The sequence below is a fragment of the Scylla paramamosain genome, chromosome 32 (assembly GCF_035594125.1).
Source record: "Scylla paramamosain isolate STU-SP2022 chromosome 32, ASM3559412v1, whole genome shotgun sequence".
In the NCBI taxonomy this organism is placed as follows: Eukaryota; Metazoa; Arthropoda; class Malacostraca; order Decapoda; family Portunidae; genus Scylla; species Scylla paramamosain.
The window spans coordinates 18,174,241-18,191,959 of NC_087182.1; the positions used below are offsets into that span (position 1 = coordinate 18,174,241).

The 17,719-nt window shown below is 41.2% G+C and overlaps 1 protein-coding gene across 1 annotated transcript in view; it reads right to left on the reverse strand.

The window, feature by feature from the left end:
• Positions 1 to 1,318: 1,318 nt before the first annotated feature.
• Positions 1,319 to 17,719, reverse strand: part of LOC135089333 (NPC intracellular cholesterol transporter 1-like) — an 82,159-nt gene continuing 65,758 nt past the window's right edge. The window contains exons 7-24 of the mRNA XM_063984876.1: positions 17,503 to 17,628; positions 16,933 to 17,049; positions 15,766 to 15,983; positions 15,413 to 15,502; positions 14,965 to 15,131; positions 14,170 to 14,370; positions 13,589 to 13,778; positions 13,292 to 13,408; positions 12,120 to 12,300; positions 11,384 to 11,511; positions 10,867 to 10,941; positions 10,385 to 10,558; positions 9,848 to 10,011; positions 9,059 to 9,659; positions 8,243 to 8,460; positions 7,481 to 7,898; positions 6,963 to 7,050; positions 1,319 to 6,361 (exon numbers count right to left, since the gene is read on the reverse strand). Of these exons, the coding sequence (XP_063840946.1) occupies positions 5,973 to 6,361; positions 6,963 to 7,050; positions 7,481 to 7,898; positions 8,243 to 8,460; positions 9,059 to 9,659; positions 9,848 to 10,011; positions 10,385 to 10,558; positions 10,867 to 10,941; positions 11,384 to 11,511; positions 12,120 to 12,300; positions 13,292 to 13,408; positions 13,589 to 13,778; positions 14,170 to 14,370; positions 14,965 to 15,131; positions 15,413 to 15,502; positions 15,766 to 15,983; positions 16,933 to 17,049; positions 17,503 to 17,628 (3,662 nt within the window). The 3' untranslated portion in view covers positions 1,319 to 5,972. The remainder of the gene's footprint in view (positions 6,362 to 6,962; positions 7,051 to 7,480; positions 7,899 to 8,242; positions 8,461 to 9,058; positions 9,660 to 9,847; positions 10,012 to 10,384; positions 10,559 to 10,866; positions 10,942 to 11,383; positions 11,512 to 12,119; positions 12,301 to 13,291; positions 13,409 to 13,588; positions 13,779 to 14,169; positions 14,371 to 14,964; positions 15,132 to 15,412; positions 15,503 to 15,765; positions 15,984 to 16,932; positions 17,050 to 17,502; positions 17,629 to 17,719) is intronic.

A 17,719-nucleotide genomic window follows, 5' to 3' on the forward strand; every position in this document is an offset into this window, starting at 1 on the left:
AGGCTGGAGGGGGGAACAGGGGTAATATACAATCCCTGTGGGCCAGAGTAGGTTTTTAATACAATTACGTATGGCCTCGTGTATGCATCAAAGCCAGCATGAATTTGTAATAAAGCGTGGCTGGCTAATAGACTTACATGTCTCTGTGCCTCCCCTGCCCTGCCCCGCCCCCTCCTTCCCCAGCGCCCCCCCCCGCCTAGACAACTGGCACAAGATGATTACTGATTACTGTGATGAAAGTTGGTCCGCCATCAAAGCGGGAAGAGTTATAATGTTTCCTTAATAAATGCAAATGTGCTTCTTTTTCTTTCAATTCCAGCAAGATGTGGCCTTTTTTTTTTTTTTTAGAGAAAGAGAGAGAGAGAGAGAGAGAGAGAGAGAGAGAGAGAGAGAGAGAGAGAGAGAGAGAGAGAGAGAGAGAGAGAGAGAGAGAGAGAGATTCTGAACTTTAGAAATACACATGAAATAAGGAACACGCACAAAAGAATAAATGCCAAACAGACTGAAAAGTAACAATGCCTTCATTCCTGGAGACGAGAAACATGAGACAAAACAAACAATTCAATTCCTCTGATTAATAAGAAAAATATCTAAAAAATATATATATAATAATTAAATAACATTCTATTTCCTTAAATCTTCAAATAGAAAGAGATAATTGTAACCAAAATATAAGAAGCAAACATTCTTATAACTTCACCCCTTGGTCAGTCATGTTAACCCTTTCACTGACATGCAATGATTCACAGCACAAAGAAAGCAATGTGAGAAATATTTCTGAGCTTCGATAAAAAAGGTGATTAAAAACTAAATATTACAATTCCTAAACAGTGTAACATTTAGAGGTTGCTGCAGAACAAGAAGAAAGGCATCAGAATGGTTAGTGAGTGAGAAGAGATGTGTCACATAGCAGTGAAGGGTTAATACTGCAGTGGTTCAAATGACAATCTCCAATGTACAGAAAACAAGATTTATTTACATTATAATTAACAGCACAATGCATGTTGTTGCTCCATCATTATAAAACACTTTAGCTAAACAGGATCAGCACTGTGAGTTCTGTTTTTTGTTTTAGAATGTTGCTACAAACCTAACTCTAACCTGCATCCACATACAAAACTCTTCCATAAATCATATACAAATAATGTTTTCTTTTTAATATATATATATAATTGTTTTTTATTATTTTTTTTGCGGGATTTTTTGTTGACAATGTGGCTCAAAAACTTAATACAGTAGTGTCTTCTTTTATTTTCCTGTGCAGAAATAAAGATTCGTACAATTTTCTCTTTTCAGATTGAAGTGAGTGAGTGAATGGTTGTGTGTGTGTGTGTGTGTGTGTGTGTGTGTGTGTGTGTGTGTGTGTGTGTGTGTGTGTGTGTGTGTGTGTGTGTGTGTGTGTGCGTGTGCGTGTAAAGATGTGTGTAGGTTTACTATATGACACGGTAATGACACAAGTGATAGGTAGTCCAATGAAGCACGTACAAAAAACACTTGCAATGACTTGTCCCATGAAGTGTAAATGTGTACACTTTCCGTCTTAGCTCAGTTGTGTCTGCACGGACCCTCAACACAGGAGAGGGTCTGAGTCAGCCACCAAGCACCTAAAGGGAGACACATCACACTACAGTAATAGTCTACACATGATGTACATTCCTCCCCTTTTATAAGCCTTATTTTCCTTTCAGCTGACTGTATATTTTCTCTAACAATGTGGGGAAAAAAAGCAGAGCATGTAGTAGTAACCCTAACACCCTAGCTAACATGAAACAGGCAGGGGACTGGACGTCAACTTGGCTCACGACTCTCCTCTTATATGCCTCAAATAACCATTGCAGTGCCAAGTTATGCAGCTTTCCCAAAAATAGTGCAGTGACTTGAGAAAATATAGTTTATCATTATTATTATTATTATTATTATCATCATAGTTTATTAGCATTATTACTTCTTAATGAGAAGTGGATCTACAGTACACTACCTACACTCCTGACTCACCAAGACCAGCTGGGGTGAGGCTGTGGTAGCGAGTTGATAAGCGTGTGGCAGGTGGAGGAGGACAAGGTCTACAGCGTCAGGTCAGTTCACATACAGTAGCAACACAGATACAAACACTGAACATTCCATAACATCATACCATTGCCAGGGTATCCCCTTAACTTTAAACTCCACCCCTAAGAATCCTCTATGGGAAGGAGTAAACACAGCTCTCTCTTCTTTCACCCTCATGTACATCATCACTTTCACTCACATCAACACTTCACTGCCACACAATCATTCTTTTGTCAATAATTCATTTACTCCAATTCAAGCTGGCACGTTTTATAATCCTGCCAATCCGTTTTCTTCCATGATGGTCTTTGCATTAAACTACCAAGCCCTTTCCCAGATTGGGTACAGGTGGAGGTAAGTACAACCATAGCCTTACTTGCTATTACAATCCCAAGATCCATCAATTGTTTTACACTGGCACATTTTTTAATCCTACATCTCTATTTTTCTCTCACAATGGCTTTTAAATTAAGCTAGAAGGCTTTTTATTCACATTGGTGTTAGGAGGAGGTACAACCCAAGCTTTGTGTCATCAGAACCCCACGAATGCTTTCATTACTTTAAATGTAACCACCTCACACTCTAGACCTTGGAGGAGGCAGGGCACTGGTGCTGGCTTCCAGGCCCTCATCTCTCTTCTAATTTCAAGCACATCAATTACAAAGTTCAATAGTATATGTTATAGATATTTAAAGTCATACCACTGGACACAAGCATGAAAGACAGACACATATGATAATACAGGTCAGGTGTGCATGTTACTCCAATGACTTTCAATATGATGCCTCTGTTCTCCATGAAACATTGTAAAACTGCCTGCACAACCAACAATGACAGACTCATCATCTCATCACTCTCTTTTGATTACTATTTTATAATGTACACAGATGATCACAGTGCACTTACAGTCTCTTGCTTTGCCAATCAGGCTGTCAGTTTTCAACCTCCAACTGAGGAAGAGTGATTGGTACGAGATGAAAATCTGAACAAGAATACTTGAATTAATTTTTTGTACTTAATATTGCAGGAGACTGCAAACCTGCTAGTTATACTGAGGCAGCACGATGACCCTTTTGGTGCTAGACTTGGATCTACTGCAACAATGTGAAATTGAAGACAACAGTGCTCAGCTGCTAAAGTGTCAAGCCAAACTGTCGTGTCTTTGAGTCATTCAAACTGGAGAAGCAATCAGTCGTGTGTGGAATGAATCTGTTGGTGCACACCCCATATCTTCTCTTTCTCATCTTCAGTTGTAATTGACGTTTTTGATTATGTGAATGTTTACAAATGCCAGAGAAATATCATCACTCGCTACTCAGGATATTTTTATCTCATCAAGGGTGAGATTCAACTTTAAATTATTCCTGACATGAGGCATCTGTCACCTCCCTGAACAGCACTGGACTCCACCACTCTGGCACATCCCTCACTACAACAGGGCTCTCAAGCTCCCTATTGTGTGCCTGGCAACTTTCACAATGATACAAAGCTACAAAAACATCAGACTTCATATATTATGTTCATCACTTGGAAGGTCTGATATGTTGCTGCTATAAGAATGATCTCTGCACCCAAAATCAAGCATTGTGATTTCCTCAAGACATTCAAGATACCATCCGTATGACTGGATGCCAACCAGTCATTGAAGGGAGTGAAGGTTCCTTTATTCCCTGATCCTACAAAACACACACACACACACACACACACACACACACACTCAACATTTCACCCTACACACTTTTTGAGGAAGAAAACCACAACACTGTCAACATCAGGTGCATCAGGAAAAAAAAAGACAAAAAAAAGTTACAGCATTTATCCATTCCTACACTAAATTCTGAGGCACTGGAGGAGGCAGCACACCAGAGAGAGACACCAGCTGGCCAGCACCAAGCAATACATGGCAAGAGAATGGAGAGATGGAAGTGATGACTTTGGGCAGGTTGTCTCTGGTGGCTTCCTCCTTAAATTGAGACCTGCAAGGGACAGGGACCTCCAGCAAGGCCTCTTCCCCTGGGCACATGATTGGCATGATGATGATGGATGGTATGCAATGACATGTTAATGCTATCTAGTGGTGTAGTCAGCCTTGGAAAACCTACATATACGTTCTGCCTATTGCTGGTTGTCAGACTAGGTAGTGTGGTGCAGGATTTGGTTGGTGTGGACATGACGACGCTCAGTGCGATGTGTTGTGTGTATTGCTCTCTGTCGCAGCTTTGGAATCCTAGCACATCTTCTATCATAGCAGCCACTTGCTCAAGTATTCCGTCTGGCACACACACTCTGGACTCGTGTTTGGAAGGAAAGATGTCGTACTGATCTTTGATACGGTTATGTATACTATCTAAAGTTAACCCAAATATGTACATAACTGTGACATAAAATTTTGCATGGAATATTAGCAGGACACTCATGTGCTTCAATGCTGGCTATTCAACAGTCTTAATTTACTTTTGTGTCTTTCATGAAACAGACACGAGGGCAGACAATTACTGAGAATCATTACAGATCCAGGCATAGTGTATAGATGTTGAATTTTCTTGCCATCAAACTTGGAAGATTCACATTACTGAGGCAAGGAATCAGCCATCACTCTGATGACGATGTTAACACTGGAATGCAACACACTGCTGAGTGGCTGCCATACATCAGCATATGACTGTTCTGACTTTCTGGTTCATGCCATCCAGATGACATGAATTGGACTCGTGTGGGTAAAATGGACAGCAGTCTAGTCCAGGCGTCACAGCTAGGACATATCTGGGTGCTGCAGTGCCTTTCACAGCACTGCAGCCACCGCCCAGCATTTCCCAGGCAATGACATACCTTATACGGATCTTGAGGGACATTAAAAGAATATTCCAGATCTCTGAGAGGGGGCTGAGGACTGTCTGGTGTGTCAAAATTGTTAGTGCTGAAATATCAATTCAATTTTTCGATTAATTGCAATTATCACAGTACATACAATGACAGACAAACCCATTCCAAATGCAAAACAGAGAATCGTCAACACAAACGTACCTAGTCATCCATTCTTGGCGCAGAATAATACGGTGTGTCATGGTTCACAAGTAGAGAAAAAACAAACATAGTACAAATACAAATAAATACTAAATCACTTGACTGGAAATAACACATAATAGGAACACAGAGGATAATTAGCAATGGTTAAGTTATCTTGAGCAAAACTATTTTCAAAACTTATTGCAATATAAATAAATTAGCATTTCTATACCAAGTGTGTCACATCTTGGCAGGACCACCTGACTGGAATGTTCCACAATAACACTTCCCAAATAAAACCGCATCTGTGTCCACCTCACATGGGGCTCCTCAGGAAGAATGACGTCCCCTGCAGCGTGGCGTGGAGCTGTCACCGCCACATGCACGAACTGATGCACACACACACACACGGACACATACCCTGGAAGAGGCTGAAGTGACTCACATCCGCACATGAGACACAGTTCACTGATATGCTTCACTGGGACAAGCCTCTCTTAGCGTTGCCAGACTAGTTGCGCTTTACAGGTTCCTGTTTTGTCTTTTGGTGTCTCAGCTTGTACGCACATGTTCCTGACGGCATCCCACTCGGACAGCAGAGTAAGTAGGAGGCGTCTCCTCTGTATTGTACAGTACAGCATATATATTACAGCAAGGGTTTTGAAACACCATCCAAAGCAAGATGTGACTGACACCTTCATCTGGCTGGACAACCTTCAAGGGGTCTCTCAGAAAACCTGGACTAACCTTGCTATTTTCATGCTGTTCTGAATGGAGCAGCAGCACTAGAAGGCTTCACTCTCCTTCACTTTACACAGACTTAGCCTTTTGCTTTGCTCCACTTGAAATTAAGAAAACGAAAAAAAATTAAAGTCACAAATGATGAAATGGCCACTGACGTACAAAAACCTGATTCATCATTCCTCCAGCTTCTCCAGCTCCTCATCAGTCTTAGCTAGCGAGTGGCGGGAGAGGGTGTATGAGTGCCGGGAGGGAGTGCTCTTCTTGTTCAGGTCCTCCATGTCGTCATAGTTGTGGTTGAGGGACATGCGGCTGCCCTTCCTCGGCGAGCTTTTGACAGAGGCAGTCAGCGTGTTCTTCTTGGGGTTGTCCAGGGTGCTGGAGTGGTAACTGCCACTGCCACTGGTGCTGGACTTGGGTGGTGCTGTGTTGATGGTGGCCGTGTGGGTCGCTGTGAGACATTGCCGCTCCTGGTCATCCACAATCATGTCCTCCAGCTTCACAGAGCCGCTGGGATTGGCTGCTCTATCTGGCATGTTGCTGCGGACCACACGCCTCGAAGGACCTGAGGAAGGATGTTGCTTCTTATTGACTACCACTGAGGAGTCTTTGCTATTTTTCTATCCATTTATCTAGTGTGGTTGTTCAGTAAGAAAGGTCGAGGAATAGCTCTTAGAACTTGTGTATCTCTACATACCATGGGAACATAGAGGTTAGATGAGATGGGCATCTAAATGGCTATATTAATTTTTATCATCACATTTCAAAGCATTCACTCACATCAACAGTGCTACAGATCAACACACAATATACTGATACATTAACAAACTGACTAATCAACTGACATATAGAGATAAATTGGTAAATGAATGGAGAGGCAGACAAAATTAAACGTGAATTTTTTTACAAATATGAGTTGCCAGGCTAAGAGTGTGAAGATCTACTCTGAACTCTTTTAACCGAAACCAGACCTTCAAACCTAAACAATAATAATTCCAGCCACCATTCTTATCTATCAAGACATTGCTCTGCATGTATAAAAGAAATGCTCCAAAACCATATATTCTTTACAAAATCAACACATTCTTCAGATCCAATCACAAATCAATTCTGACAAGTAAAGTTATATAAGGCAAGTTTCTCAATGACTCTGTGTGGCAACTTACCGACAAAGCTGAGGAGGACAGGCAGAAGGATGAGGCCGTGCAGCGCCCCAATCACCACCATTCCAAAGTACATTCGAAAGTAGTACACCTGAGAAAGGAACAAGATGGTGCTGTACTTGCTGTAAATATCCTTCTGACTTTATTCTTCAGGCCATACTGTCCATATGTTCTAATACTCTAAAATCTTACTGTTTATCTATTCTAGTGCTTCTTAGATCATATTTTTAGCTTATTAAAGAAAAATTAATAAAACAATATTAAATTTCCTTTCAGTCAGCAGCACATCACACATGTTTTTCACCACATTACACCATCGCCTCCATCACATTGCATACACTATTATTTCCACCACCACCATCTCCAACTTATTAAAGTCAAGTTTTACACACTCAACTAAGTAAGTGTGCATTTGGTATACTTACACTTGCACAAAACCAGAGAATTACACTGAATTAACTCCCCCACCACCACCACAACCACTACCACACATCACACAGATAGCCATGGCCACCCCTTACCTGGAATATCTTGGAGTTGGCAAAGGCCAGCACTACCACACCCATGTCACTGAGGGTGATGCCTGACAGCACTGAGGGTCCCATGCGCACTAAAGCCTTCTGTGCCCTCATAATGCGTGTGTCGGCCTCACTCACAGCAAAGGCGCGAGTCGTGTGGGAACAGAACTCCACCGAGATGCCGATGGCCACAATGAGGTTCACAAGGGAGATGGCATTGAGAGAAATGTTCCACAGGTACATGAGTCCACCCATGTTGGTGAGGATGAGCACCACCATGACCAGGATGATAAAAGAGGAGGCAAAGTCGAAGCCCATCATGAAAAGCACAATGAAGAACACTGCCACCACAGAGATCCCCAGCATCCTCACCATGTCCTCCCAGATGGTCAGATATTGCTCAAAGAACACGTAGAACACACTGAAAGGCAAATAAAATGTCATCCATGGTGCCTCCCCTTACTTGAATGACTGTTACTATACTGAAATTCTTATAATCTACAACTGAAATGATTACTATTATATTGAAATCCTTATGATCTACTACTGTCAAAGCACAATGAAAACAAGAAAAGTGTTTCATGACACCTTTCTTCATATCCACAAATAAAAACCAGTGAAATCTGCAGAAAATATAAAAAATGCATCAAATTATGAAAGTGAAACAACTATGGTCCCTGATCAACAAAATCCTAACAAATATAAGTCATTCATAAATCAAAATTCACCTGTGCACAGCCTGGCTTAGAGTGGCAAGAGACTCACCTGTACGGGAACACCTCATATCTCATCTCCCCACTTGGCACCAGCTTGCCGTCCTTCTCCACCAGGTTGAGAGTTCGGGTGATGTTGTCAGCGATGGCCCGAGCTGAACGCAGCGCCTCATAGAACTGGCGGCTGTTGCGCAGGACTGTGTGGTATGTCATGAACATGCTGGCACCGGTGATGGGATTCCCTGACTCATCATAGTTGATCTTCACACTCTGCAGGTGACAAAGGGAAGAAAGTTTAAATGTTTGAAGTCCAAGTCAGTGTTGTTACCATGTTACCTTCCTGGTCATTAATTTCCTGAAACATTCTAAAAAGATGCAATAACAACTAACACCATATTCAGAAACCAAAACTGGAAAAAAGGGGAAGAGAGTTTAGGTGTTTAAAGTTTTAAATCACTGTTGCTACATGCTATCTTCCTGTTCATTCACTTCCAGCACCATTAATTACCTTCTAAAAAAAAAAAAGACCCAATAATAACTAACTAACTAACAGAGCATCCAGACACCAAAATTTGAGCGGAATAAAGCATGACCCCTAAGACAGCTCAAGACAATATGACACTAATTCATTTGAGCGACTCCAATTGATAAAACATAACTAGACACTGAAGGATTCATCCAACATCACCCCTTTTAAAACTATACTCTAAACTTGCACAAGACCATTTATCAAGCTTGAGGGAAAGTCATAGTAGTCAGAATGAAAGTGAAATGATAGACAATAACTGCAGCAATACGATGCAAAAAGAAATAACCAAAGGGAGAGCAGTTAAGAGAAACTGAGTGTCAGCAGGTGGTGCCCTCTTACCTGTCCATACGCTGCATGTCCAGCCTTGGGGCAGCGTTTATCAGGGTTATCCTTGAGGAACATGGGCAGGTACTGGTTGAACACCTCAGGCTCAGGCCGGAAGGGATTGTTGGGCAGGGTGCTGATGTTGCAGGACTGGCAGGTAGGGGTGTTGAGCTCCCTGTGGTGTTTTCTGTGAACCTTGCGGGTCTCGGAAGGGTCCTTGCTGTTGCTTGGCCAGCCGTCGTCTCCCGGTACCTCCCGTTCACCCTTTGCAGGTATGCCACTATTGTAATCAACTGACTCGTCCCCATAACTGTACTCGTAGTTAAAGACGTCCTCCTTGTACACAGGCTTGGATTTGTCTACATCGTCGTAGTTCACATCCAAGTCCCCGTACGTATAATCATAGTCATACAAGTCGCTATACATGTTCTCAAAGTCCTTGCCACCTTTGTACTCGGGTTCCTCTTTTCCCTTTACATCAATCACCTCATTGTAGTCCTCCGTCTCCCGGGGACAGAAGGTGCCATTCTCGTACTTGTGGCAGCAGTTCTTGTCCTCCACAGACCACTCAAAGTAGTCGTCAATCCACGCAGACGAGGGCACGGCAATATAGGTCCTGGAATGCACAACAAAAAGATAACACTAAACTACAACTAACATACCACAAAAGACACTAAAACACACCAAACACCTCTTTGAAATATGACCATTCCCTTACTGACTCTACACTAAATTACAAACACTAGATGCTTCTAATAGATGTGAAGAAATGGATGACACACTTCAAGAAAATTCACTAAATACCTGTTGGGAATCTGAGAGGCAAGCTTCAGCTGGATGAGCAAAGCGTCTTTGTTGCAGCCTAAGTGTGAACATATCTTATTCTGCATGTCCAAGTCGCTGAAGTTGTAGCCATCCTTGAGGACAAAGTACACAGGAGGTCCCACACACCCGAACTTTTTGAGGTACTGTAGGAGGGAAGAGAAGAAACATTCATGAACAGTTTATCTTCACAGCCTCTTGTTCCACCCTCCTGCCTATACACAGTGGAAAACTGAGTAGATGTTATATACCAGTTTTCAGCACTGTTGGAGATGGCACACAGTGATAAAGAGAAAGAAAGAGATGAAAAAAAAGCCAATGCAAAGAATAACAAGAAAACTACTACTGCAATATTCTGGAAAACAAGAACATGAAGAATAAGAACAAGCACATAAGAAAACTACCCACAAAAAAAAAAGAACAAGATAAACAAACACAAAGCAAGTTAAAAAATAAATAAATAAAAACAAAGGAAGATGACACATAAAACAACACAGACAACCTCACATCTCTGCTCACCTCTATATACTTGAGGACATAAGAATCATCTGGCATGGACAGCTCCTCCTCCAGGCCGATCTCGATGTGCGGCACCATGGCCACCGAGGCGCACACCCAGAACATGAACACCACAATCACTACTGCACGTACCCATGGCTTCATCAGGAAAGGTGCGTATGTTGTCTCAAACAGCTGAGGAAAATGTGTGAATGTCAAACTTTGCACGTTGATGATTTTTTACGTTATTTTCATGCATTTGAGGTTTAATTTCTATCTTGTTTTTATAAGTAATTCAAACAGATGAGCAAAATATACTAATATAAAAGGAGTAAAATATCTGATGTTGTATTTGTTATTTACAAACATGGGAGCTTCAGTTATTTTCCACCTACAGCTTCAATAGGAAAGATATGCACTTGTAAACACTTAATGCATACTCCAGTACCCTTCCTTCTACAAGCTACAGGTGACCCACTTCACAGGTGAGGTCTGTGGCATACCTTGTGCAGGAACCTGGTCTCCGTGTCCTCCACCTTGTTCTGGCGGATGCAGCAACACACGTCAAACCGGTTGTCCTGAAGAAAGAAACAGCAAAAAGTGTTAGGGATTTGTCAAGGTGACATTTCTACTTGTTCCAGCCGAGTTGCAAAAGAGCACTGAATCCGGTATAACAGCAACACTAGCAGGGAAAACTTTAATACATAGTAACAATAATCATAAAGTGTCATGGTCTATTCTGCTATCTAATGTTTTATTGTTTTTTTTTTTTTATAGTTATCCTTATGTTCTTATGCTTGACTTGGGCTTAGCTATTACTCTTCTACAAGACAAAACATTACTGTTTTTTTTTATTTAAGTTGGACAAAAATGAGTTTCTAACTTCTTGTATTATTTGTCCTTTGTCAATAAACTACTACTACTACTGCTACTACTACTATTACTACTACTACTACTATATAACTCATTTACACTAAACCATGGTTCACCAGTAGTGTACACAACCATTCCCAGACTCACCTCTTCCCTCATCACATCCAGGGAGAACAGAGAGACAAAGAGGGTCATCTGCAGCACAAAGTTGATAAGCAGACTCATCCCAGCGTACATGGCAAACGCCTGCACCGCCGGCATGTCTGAGAGGGCACCTGCACCAACACAACACACCACATGTCACATCACTCACAGATTATTTCTATAACACTTTCTTTTATCTCATTTGGTCCTCTGACTGATAAAGACTATGACATTCCTCAACTTATTGGATTAGTTTGCCTTTTCACCTTTTAGGGAATTTGATTATAGGCACATTTACTTGCAATGGGAGCCAAAAGCCATACAAAGGGAGAAAGAATGATGAGAATGAAGGATGGAGAGGATATTCAAGGAAAAGGAAATATAAAAAGAACAAAAGGACAGAAGGAAAGAAGGAATAAAGTTTACTAAGGAAAACACAGATAGAACAAAGGAAAGGAGGGAAGAAAAGAAGGAACAGAGCTTCCAAAATAATGCAGGGGAGTGAAAATTAAAGGAAAAAACACAGAAGGAACAAAAGGAGGGAAGGAAGGAAGGAAAGAACAGTTTACTAAGGACAGGAGGGAAGAAAAGAAGGAACAGAGCTTGCAAAATAATGCAGGGGAGTGAAAATTAAAGGAAAACACACAGAAGGAACAAAAGGAGGGAAGGAAGGAAGGAAAGAACAGTTTACTAAGGAAAGAAGGGAAGGAATTGAATTTACTAAGCAATGCAGACTTACCCAAGAAGAAGCAGCAAGACTGAGAGATGGAGGAGAGCAGCATGGATGGCCCCACTGCCCCCACCGCCCGGCCAATCAGCTGTGGCCGTGTGTCATCCTCATTGCGGTCCAGGTCAGCGTACGCCTCCACCAGGATGAAGATATTGTCCACACCCACCGCAAGAACCAGGAATGGGATCACCTGTACACCACAATAACAACCATTGCATTAACTCTGGTAAACTCTGGAACTCCCTGCCTGTTTCTGTATTTCCTCCTTCCTGTGACTTGAAATCTCTCATGAGACACTTACGTATCCTTTGTTTTTTTATCATTCAATCAGATATCTCTATGGGAACTGGTATTCAATGGGTCTTTTGTTTTTTTATTCAATTTTTTTGTTGCTCTTGGTCAGTGGCCCTCTTACATATATATAAAAAAAGAGAGAGAGAAGAAAAGGAGAGTAATTGTTTTTATTTTAACCCTTCCACTGCTTGACATTTTTCCCATAACCACTCATCACTCTCAAGACATTTCTATACAAGTCTTTCCACTAGTTCTATAGATACAACAATAATAACCACTATAGGAAAGAGTCATCATTTCTTTTAACTATTTATTGTTAAACATTTTTCTTACATTCACGTATCACTCTATTAACATTTATTTTTATACCATGGTCCCTCACCTAGTTCTATTACATATTATGAGACACAAGTAACTTCCTATGCAAATTATTTTTTTCACAGTATCTGAATATTGACAGAAGACAGCCATAGCAGTAAAGGGGTTAAAACTGCAAGGGTTAGGAGGTAAACTATTGAAGGGAGTGAAAACTGTTTGTTCAGATGGACAGAAACAAGTATTTCAGGTGTTAAAACTTCAGGAGTTAAGAGACAAACTGTTCAAAGGAGTGAAAATTTTTTGTTTGGATGGAAAGACACAAGTAAATGGGTTTCCAAGTCCCAATTGCTGGAGATACCACTTAACATAACCCTATTTCTCTGCTCTTGGTGCATGTGTCTCCTCAGCTTAACTCTATGATCAGGTGTTGAGAAGTAAACTGTTGAAGGGAGTAAATTTTTTTGTTCAGGTGGAAAGACACGAGTAAATGTGTTTCTGAGTACGAGCTGCTAGGAATACCACTTAACATAATCCTATTTCCCTCCCATGCATGCGTCTCCTCAGCTCACCTCAATAATCAGCATGGTGCAGGGGACACCCACGTAGCCATAGAAGCCAACAGCAGCACACACTGATACCAGCACAATGAGCACCCCGCCCAGGCCCAGAGTCACCTTGGTGGAGATCTGGAACATGTAACAAAAATATCATTAGATTATATTTTACTGATAGTTATTCTCATCATAATTTCAACATTCAAGGGAGGTTATGACTGTGATCTTAAAATATTACAAGAGAAGATGATGATAAACACGAAAGGAGGCACAGTAACAAGATTGCAGGTACACAACAGCCCCTTGACTTACCAGAAGGCGCGTGAGCTGGTTGGTGTGTCCAAGTGCCAGCGCAATGTACAGGAACATGATGACGTAGGAAATGATGACGGTTGGCAGGTCTGACTTGCTCATCCTCAGCAGTTCGTCCTCAATGGAGCGTTCTGAACGGAAGGCAATATCCATCATGGGGTGGGAGTAGTTGATCAGGAAGTTGTTGAACCTGGTGGAATAGAAGGAAATGTTGGCAATGTTACTTTCAAACATGTTAAAATGGACAAAACAAACATTCATCACTCAAAGGCCTGTATTCTGAAACACTTCTTTACTGCACCACCACTGTTTTGAAAGGCCCTACTTGAAGCTAAATGGATTTTTAAGGCTGTATTTATGGTCTTAGTGACAGATTAACAAGATTTCTACATTATTAAAAGGAGAAATAGCCTTGAGAACCCAGCCAATCATTTCTGTGGCCTTTGAAAACAATCATGGTGAGAGAGCAAAGCATTTCTGAATATGGGCCTTTTTAATAACTTACGTGGGTTTTTTAAATTTTTTTTACAGTTTCAGCAGAGCATTTCTGAGTACAAGCCAAAGAGGAGATGGAAACTTACGCTTTCTCCCATGCCAGCGCTGGTTTGAGGAGGGACTTGTTGAAGTAGTTGTTGATGGGGAAGGTGATGACCAGGGTGTTTGCCTTCAGGTAGTTGGGGTTATCGGTGAGGGTTTCATTGTCATCCAGGAAGCCTCCCAATGCCACGTGAGGCAGCACAGGGCCACCATAGCTCCCCATACACTTCTCCTGGAAGGCATTTCTGAAAGAGAACAATGCCAAAGAGGTTAGTGTTTAGTGTCATGAAAATATTATTAGAGTTCATATTATTCCCTTCTTAGTATATATACTGTTATTGTTTGCTATACACACACACACACACACACACACACACACACACAAAGGAAACTAAAGAACAATATATGATTAAAAAAAAGAGGTGAAAAGATTTGATTGATAAGATCTACTATTATAGCAAGGTGTCCAAGGGAAGGTATTTGAGAGGATACAAGAAAAGTACAGCTTTCCAAAGAGATGTGTGATGGATATCTGGAACAAACTATTAGAGGTGGTAGAGGCAAGGAGTTAATACACCAACTGAAAGAAAAACTGGACAAAAAGGGATAGAGAGACAGGACCACATAATCATAGCAGAGTGCCTGTATGAAGCACCGAGATTACTGTCCTTATCAATACACACACACACACACACACACACACACACACAATCAGTACTCACATTTACAAACTTTATGGAAATAACAGAAGGATAAAAACTTACTGCAGCTTCCTTCTAATCTAGTGTTCACTCCAGTTATGATATTCTGAACAATGACCACAGGAAATACAAGCTTACCCCATACAGTGCTTAGCATGCTCAACACTGGATCCATTCAATTCTCCTTCATCGTTCTGCCAGAAGTTCAGGATGGATTGGATGTTGCAGTTGTCATTGTCAGGCGCCATCGGCTTGTTACAAATGTCAAACAGGCGCACCTCCTGCTCATCAACCATGGCCAAAAGCTGGAGAGGGAGAGAGGTCACAAGGCTAAACAATGATGTCAAATGCAGTTCCTTAACATTACAGTTCAGATTTTTCACTTTTTATCTATGCATATAAAATAAGATGCCCAAGAACTACAAAAGTTAAATATTTCTGCTAAAAATTTTTACTGAGCAAAAGAAAAAGAGTAGAGGAGGGAAAAAAGTAGGACAAGGGTTCAAAATGCATTTAATCTTCCATCAAACCTCAATGAAGAGCACAACACATTTGATTTGAGCCACATGCCTGAGGAGCGACTCACCTCATTGGCCAGGTAGTTCTGCAGCTTCAGCACCTCCAGCAGGAAGGTCTTGTTGTACACAGGTCCATATGTGTCATTTCCCAAGTTAAACTGAACAAAACAGTTCAAATTTAAGCATCTATGGTGCCATGATTACTATTTACTTATATCATGTTTTTTATTCATAAATAATTGGCTCTGCTCCTCATGTCTGACATTTTAAAATCAAAAGACACAATCTTATTTCACAAAGAGATTAGATAAACAGTCATGATAATGTAGATCTGTAATATCACTTCAGTATTTCTGCAGCACAAAGCAATTTTCTTTGAGCACACTTGGTACACAGCATGACATTCCACCCAGCAACTCACACTGTCAATGCCCAAGGGACGGATGAAGATCTGAGCCGTGCGGTAGAAAGGCTCAAAGTTCTCGTCATAGTAGTTCTTCTCAATGCGGGAGCGGGAGTTAGGGGCGGCCCAAAGGTCAACAGGGTCAGTGGTGATCTGCCAGAAGAATATCCCGACACACTGCGAGATGGCCACGATGAGGCCGATGCCCATCACCTTCCAGGGATGACACGCACACACTGGGGAGGGAGGCAACGCTCACTACTCTCCAATGGACTAAAATGAGACTAAGTAAGTTTGAAAGGCAGTAAGAAAAAAGATTCACAACACTCCTGCTTCAACCTGAGTTTCCTTGTCACTTTTCCCATTAATGAAGTCTGTGCAGCACCAAACAACACACAGTAAAGGACAAAAATGAGACCAATCAAGTTTACAAGGCAGCAATGACAGATTCACAATACTCCTTCTTCAGCCTGCATTTCTCCATTACCTTTCCCACTTGTGCCATGAAGTCTGTGTAGCACCAGACACACAGTAAAGCACTCTTCTGCCCATCATGTTCATTGCCACACACACAATAAAACAGCCGAGTTTAATAATGTATAATCAACATGTCATAGCAGTTAAACATACAATAATTTGGTCATTCCATCTTGTTTTAAAAGCTGCATGATTCACATTTACCAACAAAAATAAAAATACTATAAGAATTCAGGAAAACTTATTAAACTGAAAAATTCAAAACCTTTAGTTACTCCCGCCTTTCAATTTACAACGGATTTAAAAAACAACACTCACCAGTAATAAAAGCTTTCTATCAAGTCTCTAGGTCCCTTTAGCACTACAACTTTCAAACTATTCAACTTGATGCAAGAAACTTTATTATAAATTCACTTCAACTTAACCCTTTGGCTGCCACTTGATACAACTTTCCCTAATTACCAATCACTCTAAGACATCTTTACTTGTTCTACAGCCACATCCAATCTTTAATCTGGGAAGAAATTGTAAAATACATTCTTTTTCAACACTAACTTTCCTACAGATGCTTATAAAGACTTCACACATTGCTTCTAGTGCTGCTAATTGTTTTGTGTTGCAGTGAAAAGGTTAAATCCCCAAAATTTCCATTCAATAAACTTTCCCTAGCCTGATAAAACATGCAGCAGGTGGGCAGCAAGTACTCACAGGTGCCCCACTTGGTGAAGAGTCGGTCCACGGTGGTCTGGGTCCAGTTGGTGATGCGTTCAGACAGGGACAGCTCATCATGCATCACTATCTCCGGCATCTCTGTGGTGGGGCGGCCTGGGCAGGGACAGGGAGGGAGGGTGGCTTAGTGGTGGCAGTGCACCTGTTTGATGTCTTCAGAGTACTATTGGTTTCCTCATCTGCCTTTGTTTTATCTAATGCTGAGAATTAATGTACTTATATTCCGGAACATGACTTTTGTTGCTTCATATGGAGATAACAAGCACTTGAACTTGCATTATCTATTTGCTGTATCTACTCAGTGCTTTTTTTTTATCTAACATAAGGTATTAATATCTTCCAATTTTTAATAGTTTTTCTATATGAAGTTACATATTCTGCTTTGAATATATACTGAATATTGTATATTCTGCTTATTTTCATAGTTATTACAACATGTACATACTCATATTCATAATGTAAGATTTATATAAAAAAAGAAATACACTGTAGGAGAGTTAAGATTTTCTCAACAAAATCCAGACACCAAGCAACACTCGTGAGCCTCACCGTGCAAAAGGGAGTTCTCATCCTCTCCGGCATACTGTGCCTGGGTGACGGACAGGTTGGCCAGGCGGCGCCCCACAGCCGTGCGGATCTCCTCAGGGTGCCTCATGCTGCGCTCCACCATCACAGCTGCCAACACACCACCGTTAGCCTCCACCACTCCCAGCTACACCATCACACCCTTACATCAACCACATCACACTATTTTTATATATTTCAC